Raw genomic sequence first — 8,853 nt, forward strand, 5'->3', positions numbered from 1 at the left:
CCGAAAGGCATAGCCAAAGCTATTAGATAAGCGCTTTACAAGGACGAAACACAGCTCAGGTTCGAGCAACACTTCTGGTACTCTAGAAGTGCTATGACAAAGAGTGGGCAAAATCAAGTTACCAACTCGGAGTAAGGAGTACAACTCAGGAATTTGGGTGAATCCAATCAGAGTAACCCAATTTTCACCTATGCATTGGGGCTCTGCATCAATTGGAAGTTCCTTTAAAGTGCTCATAACTTAGCAACCATGGACTCCCCACCTTTAGGTGATCGGTTATGTCGAAGTTAGTATGTCCGCATACTATCCCCTCATCGAGTTGCCTAAAAAATGGCAGATATCACGGACCTACTCGGAGGAGACGGTGAAGGATCTGGTAATGTGAGTAAACTTCGCCGGAGAAGGCCATAGACTTCAAGATTTGTGATATGGCATTGGTGAAGTTCCAACCAGCAACAATCAAGCTTTTGCAGGGTGACACCTCAAAGGGGCTTGAACCCAAGTATGACAGTTCCTCTTACCAGCTAACATATCTGAAGGATTCAGCGAGAAGTCTTCCAACTCAGCCAACTTCCCCGACTGAACTAGCTTAGTAGCGAGTTGCAGCAAAGTGGGCAGATTGAAGTTGATGACTCAACTATAGAAGCTAAGAAGCACATTGCAGATAAGGATGATCAAATTTGCAGCGTACAATAAGGCTTCAACGAGGGCGTCGAAAAAATAAGTGGGGGAGAATGGAACAATGCAGTCAAGGTGTTCAACGCATGTTCATAACATTTTTCAGTTCTTGTTTCCTATTGTTTTTCGAGTGTTTTTTTGTAGGCAGATTGTATGGGGCAGAAAGTACTTTTGTCAATCCTATTTTGCTTTGTCAGAAGTTTATTTTTTCTTATATTTTTGTCTTGTAAAACTCGGAAATGTTTTTGGTTGTGTGGCATCATGCGGAAGGGAAAATAGCTAAAACAGCCCCATTCTCATGTGCCATGGACTGATTTCTGGCTGACGGCCTTGCGGTGTGAAATGTAAGGTGTCTCAACACCCTGGAACCCTGGGTGGCACTGAGTTGGATGAGGCCTTGGCTATATGTCCGAGGTGTGGTGCAACGCCTTTAGTGTGTCTGCTTTTCGATCGACGTAAGTGCTAGATGAACATTGGTCCACCTGCCTTCGAAATTCCCTTTGTTTATGGCTGTTCAGCTCATTTTCAAGAGCCTTTTGTGCCTAATAAAAGTTGTGATTGTGGTTATCTTGCCCTTTTCGTGCAATGGCGCCATATTACCCGCACATTTGCCCTTTTAACCTTTTCTTCTCTGTGCAGGTCCCTTGTGGACCGCACGAGGTTAAGGTATAGGCTGACCCTTGTGGAGGCTTGGGTGTCGCAAGCCTAAGCAATCCCAGCTAAGTACATGACAACATGTTACTTGTGCTTTCTCACAATGAAATGGTTAGCAGCATGAGGGCATGCCGCCATGATTTTAAGGTGCATTCAACCTTGCTTTTTACCTGGTTACCTGTCACGAGTCTTGACAAAAGATCAAATGGATATTTGGAAGTCTCGAGGGGCCTTTTCTCACAACTTAGCTACTCTATATGTTTACTTGTTGTTTTTGCTTTGCAATACATGAATGATGGACTATATTGTGAATTGCAGGTCCAGAAGAACTTGCCTGTGACAACAAAGATGGGCGTACCGAATTGGGGCGCCTCTATAATGAAGTAAAATAATGTGAAATTATTAAGATTTTGCCAATGTATATTTCTTCTTCCAACTTATATTGTTCCTTTTTTTATGACAGATGTGCATGGTAGTAGAAGAAAATGCTGTTGACACAATGCAGGCGCATTTGGATGATGCATCAGCTATCTCTAGGTTAAAGAAGAGACTCCATCAGCTAGAAATCATCCACGAGGATGTACATCAAATTCTTGCAGAGCGAGGTCAACCTTCAGCTACTGAAGGATCAAATGTAAATGCAGCGGATACCAAATGTTACATAAATAGGGAGTCGTCAGAAGCGGTTCTCACATCACAACAGGAGCCAGAGTGCAAGATCGCTTCATCAAACGAGAAAACGGCATTGGAACGTCCGGAACAAGCAAAGATAAATCACCTGAAAGGGTGATTGTCGTCGATGATTAACAGAACTTAGTTCAATTAATTGCACAGCCGAAGCTTAATTAAAAGCTTCATGGTGATACGTCCTTTTGATCGTTATTGTTCCTAGTGCCTGGATAGGCTTTCCTGCCTTGGGAGTATTTTTAAGACGGCAACTTTGTTCACTTGGTAATGGTAGACATGGATGGCGAGGAGATATTTGGTATCGTCCAAATATACCATGAACTTTGTGAGGTGTCTCGTGCGATGCAGTCAGTTGTAACATCCCTTTATAGGCCAAGAATCCCATTTTTCAATCCCATGCTATGGTAATCGACTTTTAGTTCCCCGCTCTTTGATGCGGTCATGTATTCCAAGTATGTGCAATTTCCCCTTTACCATGATCTCCGATGCATGAAACCTACCTACCTAATGAGGTTGGTCTGACTTTTTATTGCAAGGATCAATGCTTTTCAGCAATGCACTGCTGCTTTTACCTGCCATCAAGGATTGGCGTTTTTTTGTGCACGTTAATCTTGTAACTCTTTTGATTGTTGTTTTAAACAGAAATCCATGTAGTTCTCTCTGGCTGTGCATTGTCTTTTTTCTTTTTCTATAATAAATATTTTCGGTGGAACCCGTTAGCATATAACACTAAACTATTTACCCTTTAAGGTTCAAGAAAAATCAGCATACAAGGAATTGGTAGGGGTAGTCAACACGTCTGAACGCTTAAAATATTGCAACGGGATACGATAGCTTTGCATTTTGTCAGAGTACCGTAAAACTCTGCTATAAGTCGAAATGTCTTATCACATGTTGTGATCAATTACGTAAAGCCATCACCGAAACGAAAACAATTCCGATCTAGCAAATGTGACTTGGCGGGGATTAAAATACAGAAAAGTGTTAAGAGTCGGGTATCATAGTTTAAAAAAAAAAATAAAGCTAGATTGTTGTGTTCCATCCTAATTTTTGTAAAATCAAAATGTGCACACGCATATCTTATTGGTAATTATGACAGATTAATGACAATAATAATAATAATAATATACAAACTACGTGCAGAGCAATGTTGTCTTCAAGAAAATTTTTAATCCTAAGGTCTGTTGCCGTCTATGCAGTTTGACCCAATAATCATACATTCCCATCTAAATGAGTCAGCAACCAAGAAAAAAGGTTTCATACTCGATCTGAAGAACAAAGGCAACATCTGCTCTCATTGCTAAAACTAACCAGCCATCTGCGTGCTTATCTCGCAGGAGCTATTTAAGGAGGCCCTAAGGTTAAAAAAAAAGGAAGCTGCTCAATCCATGTGAATATATATACCCAAAGCACAGGTGGGAAACATGTAAAACATATAATTAATATATAGGACTTCTAAGATTTATTATTTCCAATGTTTAGGGGCATTAGACAGTGCTGTAAGCGTCACAAGTTCAAACACACTGGACCAGACTCATGATGATGGAAATGGTGCATGAACAGTACCGTGAAGCTTCATGAGAGAGCGAGGAGAATGTGCAGGTTATCAGGTCTTATTTACAGAATTATGGTTCGGATGTTTTGCTTAAACAGATCCAAATGTGTTCTCCCCGCTGTAAGTCATGTAGAGAAAACCATCCTCATCCTTGTTCTCCTCGTAGATTGCAGACATCATAGCAGCTGCAAGACAAATATCGTCAGACTACATATAATGGAACAGCAACTAATTCAACAATGTAGCTGACCTGTGGGTGGCAGAGAATTTTTCACAAAGATGAAGATGGCCTTCTCGGCGCTGAGCTTAATCCTCTTGCGGACCACATAAACAAATTGTCCTACTGTCAGATCAGCAGGAACCAGGTACCTGCATCCAGTTTTTTTTTTTTTTACCAGAGTTGAAATGACAATATCATAGCACAACCTGAACAGCATCATACCACTAAGTGGACAAGGCACTTCAATGTATGCTATTGTTTGATGGTGATAGACCAAATATGACCAAGATTCAAGCATTATTACGTTATTATTTAAAGCTACCAAGCAAACAGTGCACATGGCCTTTGTCCATAATTGTTGCCGAGAAACACATCCACTTGGAACAAGAGGTACACCTATGAAGACCTCTAAAACTACTGGAGTGATCATCAAGCAAAAGCCCAACTGAAGTTTTCTGCTTTCAAATATACGATGAAAGAATTACTCCATTTTATAGATGTAAAGCTAAATCCTAGTTTCTGTCAATCACTACTTTATCTATGAATTACTTCTAGACTTCACAAGTATAGACTAAATAATTGAGGAAAAATTATTAAAAACTCGTAAACATAATTATTTAAGAAGGTAAAATACATTTTTGTCAATGAAAAGTGACCAGAGAAATTTAACCATTCAACCACTGTTTTATGTTTAAGCAAATATTATACAAAGATGACAAGCCAGCGGACAAGGGCTTTGGATTTAATCCCTCAACAATGAATGAACTGATGAGAGGTTTCAGACCTTTAATAGCCTAAATCTTATTTGAAGACAGCTGAATAAAAGACCCACCTGTGGTTTAGTCTCTTCACTTTCTAATGGTGGTGCTAATCATAACAATTAGTCCACCGTAAGTTCATGTCATCATGTTAAATATAGGTGCATTATCCATGTAATACTAAAAAATAAATTCATAATGAAATACACTTGACACAGATTTCAAACCACATGGAGAGGACAACAAGATAAAAAGTAAAGAGAAAATTCTGAACAACTAAAAGAAACAAATTAGATGTAGGCTCCTACAACGCACTAATGCAATGTCTATATGTTGCAGATGTGGCAAAAGAAATTACATGAATAGGAAATAATAGAAAGACCTGCTCGTGTTCCACAAGCACAATGCAAGGGGAAGATAATAATCCACGTGTTAATGATTAATGAAAAATAATAAAAGTATAGTCCAAATAACAATCATTTAATGCAACATTATGCATTATTTATATCGATAAAACATATCTTAGTCATAGATAACACATAGCTCAACAAATAAAAATAACATTTTAAGAAAAAAAACTAACTTCTTCTTGTCAATATCTGGAATGTCACTTCTTTCAGCCTTCTCCACAATTACCTGCGTCAGATGAAAAATTAGACAAAATATAACAGAGACCTACTACTTCATGTATAATCAACCAGTTACTTACAGGAATCCTATCAGGATACTTCTCCCTGATACGAGCAGCCTCTGCTTGCCTCCTTTCTGTAGTGCAGAACAAATGCTTCAGCGGATAATGAATTGAAGAAAAATTGAAAGCTATCACAATCAAATTTAAAGCATTACACCAAAAGCATATTTGCTGTTAAAAAATACGTGTGGTTTAATAGAAAGAAATAGTTAGTTAAACTCATATCAAAATGCATTTCCTCAACTCTTTTAAATGCAAATGCATGCCACACCATTTTAAAATTATGCTTGTACAACAGTTACAACATCAAACAAGCCTAATCATGTGAAGCATGTAACGCTAATGTCTTCTCATGCCTTCCAAGTTACCAAAAGTAAGAATCTAAATAATATTTGCCATTGAAAAAATAGAATAAAAGAGTCAGAAGTTCATCATGAGAAACTAACTAGTACATTCCAACAAAAAAAGGAAAATACAGAGGTAAATATTATAGGTGAGGTACTGACTGAAACCACTAAAACCCTGTAGAAGCCAAAAAAAGAGGAAAACAGACTCAATAATATTCAAACATTTTTCCAAAATCAGAAGCTTGTTAAAATATTCAATGAATAAACTAAACATTACATTCAAGAGGTCAATTTTCTCTCAGACAGGATCACGAGTTTCCATTTCAAGCAATATCACAATCGAACAAGTATCCCTATAAATGATTATATCTTGCACAATAAATGTTAACACATTAACCAATCAACATGATTGATGAACAATGTTATTTGTGATCATGAATGGCATGGAAGCTTCTGAAAGAAAAAGAATGCTGGACTAATTGAATAAAAGGCAATAATTCTTATATCATTAACATAAGAAAGCATAGCAACAAATTCATTGCTCAATAACCTCAACCTCAAAAGAGAGAAAATATATGTCACTATGCGTTACCTACGAGTGGAATTTAATTAGGCTGTTAAGTATTAATATTAAAACACAAATCAACTACATTTCCCCTACATCCTAAAGCAGGTAGCCAGTAACACGATGAAACCCACATAATAAACTTGTGCAATTCATTTCTCGTAATACATTTGTTTTATAATGAATATTTGTATAAAACATATAAGAAAAAGGACAAACTTAATTTGTGACAGCAAATTTCAAAGTCATATAGTAACTAAGATGATTAGCTACATGGAAACAAAAATAAACAGATCAGGATCCTCTAAATATCTCCGATATTATCATCTAGCATTGCAATGCATTCTCCGCAAAAGTAAATACCAATCTCTGTTCACCATGGACTACCGCAACCTAGAATATGTCAAGAACAGGATCAAAGGACACCGAAAGAAAAGAACAACCACCCAGAAATCCCAAACCCTTTCTTATGAAACAAGAAAGGGTGGAAGAAACGCTACAACAACAACGAGTCCAACTCGGCCGCACAAACCCTAATCTAAGCACCAAATTTACTTTTATTGTAGCAGGAAATGAAGAGGAAGGAAGGGGGTACACGAACCGAGGGGATGCTCCAACTTGAAGTAACTCTTCGCCATGGATCCCTCTTGGTCCTGCGATTCAAGACACAAACCGGCATTGCCGTGTCACAGATCATAAACAATGAAGAGGAAGACGAAAAAGGAAACGATCGAAAGCTCATCGATCAAGATCAAGAACAAGAATCACACACGATCGCTCAACGAACAAGAGGAGGATCTTTCGGATCAATCGATCGGTCGATCGGTGGATGGAAGGAGGTACCGCGCGGGAGATCCGGGGGACAAGACGATCGGGCCGGGCGGTGGGTAGACGATCGCAAGCAGTCGCAAGAAACGGCAGGGGGGTATCATCTTATCGTGCTGGGAAACCCATCCAAACGACAACTCGTACCCGCCTAGCGACAGCCCTGTATTATACCCGCATTAATTGATTTCCATTTGTCCCACTCGTGGTGGGTCCCATAGAAAAATGGAAAGAAGGTGCGTTTGGGGTAAGATATTGTAGAAGACGGCATTTGCACGGAAAGCCGTTTCGTCCTCCTATGGAAGTCGTTCCCTCGAAGGATCCAAATACCTCTTCCCAAAAAATTAAAGACGGGGAAAGCTCGTACTTCTTCCACCCACAAACGTATACCCACAGCGGGGTCCACAGAAACCTCTGGGAGCTCCAGTGGAGAACGGGGTAACGCTGTAGGCAGGTAAATGATAAGGTTTTTCTTTTATTTTCCTATACAAAGCGCTAAAGGATAGGACGTAGCGGCGGCCAGCTCGAAACTACCTTCCTTGCCAATGGAGGGAATTGTGGCTCCCAGGTGGGCACCGCTCTCTTACCCAATAAAGCACAAGTTAGGACGAGGGGTAAGAACCACCAGAAAAGCAAATATAACAGTTAGATCAATTGATGATGTTGTTTACTCATGATTCAAATCATTAATTTGCTTACAAAAGTAACCTTGAGATGTGATAAATCTTACCCTTATAAATCATAACATGGGAAATGGATGCTAAATAAATGTTGGCATACACTACTCCTTCAATTAATGAAATAATAGGTTTGCTGACCAAAATTATGAACAATAATGCTAATCTTTTACACAAAGGTAGTAAGTGATTAAATGATAAACGTTATGGTAGCTTATTTTGTAAATATTTTTTCCTAAAATTAAATCCTACCTATTATAAAATATAATATTTAACACGTATCTATAATTAATTAAATAATTACTTACGATTTAGTAGAGCATCGTGATAATATATTGATACATGTTATATGGATTATGTTACATAATAAATAATTTAGATTTTTTTATGCAAGAATCTTAGTTAAGATGTCTACTTATAACATAATATGTCATGATCTAATTTAATCGATAACTGATCTACTTAATTTGTTGTATCTGTACTCTTAAAATAAAATATGAACCCTAATGCAATTATCATACATTTATATGATTTTATCTACTCGTTGAATCTCATATTTTGGATGATGAAATTAATTAATAAATTTGAGGAATTAACTCTATGATAAGTCAAGTGATACGAGTGAAATTCAATCCAAGGATGTGGATAATTGGAAGATCAAATATTGTGTCATACTATTTGAAGTTGTGCTAAAGTATCAAACATTACAAAGAATGATCAAATATCATATTGAAGGATTTGATAAATATAAGATAATACATTGAAAGATCGGATGATATATCATAAAAATAGATAATACGGTAAAAGGATGACTTATCAAAAATTATTAATTCTTTGGTTATATTAATGGAGCTTTAGTTAAGTCATTATAGCCTAGTCAAACGATAGAACTATAATACTACCACTTACATTTATTAGGCACGAAAAGATCATTTGAATGCCTATGTCCCCTCTTATAGGTGATTCCCTTTGGCATCCATTTTTCCTCAGTAATTATGCATGTAAGTTGCTAGGTTTACTTTGTTGCATGCCTATGGTTCATTAACGTGTTTGTCCTACTATACTATTAATTGTCATAGACTTAAATAATTTTATCTATGTTATGTGATTCTCGTAAAATATCTATTCATAAAAGGGTTAACCTACGTCTAGTCCCATAGAGACTTGTAACTAAAAGATGAGTAGTGAAAACAAAA

The 8,853-nt window shown here is 37.5% G+C and overlaps 2 protein-coding genes across 4 annotated transcripts in view; one reads left to right on the plus strand and one right to left on the minus strand.

Moving 5' to 3' along the window:
* The window catches only part of LOC135636261 (CHD3-type chromatin-remodeling factor PICKLE-like), a 35,455-nt gene extending 33,014 nt beyond the window's left edge, over positions 1 to 2,441 (plus strand). Inside the window, exons 30-31 of the mRNA XM_065147902.1 lie at positions 1,651 to 1,715; positions 1,796 to 2,441. Coding sequence (XP_065003974.1) covers positions 1,651 to 1,715; positions 1,796 to 2,122 — 392 coding nt within the window. The 3' untranslated portion in view covers positions 2,123 to 2,441. The remainder of the gene's footprint in view (positions 1 to 1,650; positions 1,716 to 1,795) is intronic.
* Positions 2,442 to 3,453: 1,012 nt separating this feature from the next.
* LOC103983098 (autophagy-related protein 8C-like) lies at positions 3,454 to 7,091 on the minus strand. Of its 3 annotated transcripts, none has more exons than XM_009400264.3 (6): positions 6,928 to 7,091; positions 6,757 to 6,808; positions 5,262 to 5,317; positions 5,136 to 5,188; positions 3,825 to 3,943; positions 3,454 to 3,759 (listed from the first exon to the last, which is right to left on the minus strand). In XM_009400264.3, exons 2-6 carry the CDS (start codon positions 6,791 to 6,793, stop codon positions 3,665 to 3,667), a joined length of 360 nt encoding a protein of 119 aa, XP_009398539.2. In that variant the 5' UTR covers positions 6,794 to 6,808; positions 6,928 to 7,091; the 3' UTR covers positions 3,454 to 3,664. The 3 variants fall into 3 exon arrangements, with proteins under 3 accessions (XP_009398539.2, XP_065001669.1, XP_065001670.1); XM_065145597.1 differs by having other exon boundaries at positions 6,924 to 7,091; XM_065145598.1 differs by having other exon boundaries at positions 6,999 to 7,069.
* Between the last annotated feature and the right edge of the window lie 1,762 nt (positions 7,092 to 8,853).

Source organism: Musa acuminata, chromosome BXJ3-4 (genome assembly GCF_036884655.1).
Source record: "Musa acuminata AAA Group cultivar baxijiao chromosome BXJ3-4, Cavendish_Baxijiao_AAA, whole genome shotgun sequence".
NCBI classification, from domain to species: Eukaryota; Viridiplantae; Streptophyta; class Magnoliopsida; order Zingiberales; family Musaceae; genus Musa; species Musa acuminata.

Coding starts and splice junctions, on each gene's coding strand:
- LOC103983098 (XM_009400264.3), bottom strand. CDS start 6,793: ATGGCGAAGAGTTACTTCAAGTTGGAGCATCCCCTCG. Junction 3,944..5,135: donor CCAGATATTGACAAGAAGAA/GTTAGTTTTTTT, acceptor AACTGGATGCAG/GTACCTGGTTCCTGCTGATC. Junction 3,760..3,824: donor AAATTCTCTGCCACCCACAG/GTCAGCTACATT, acceptor TTTGTCTTGCAG/CTGCTATGATGTCTGCAATC.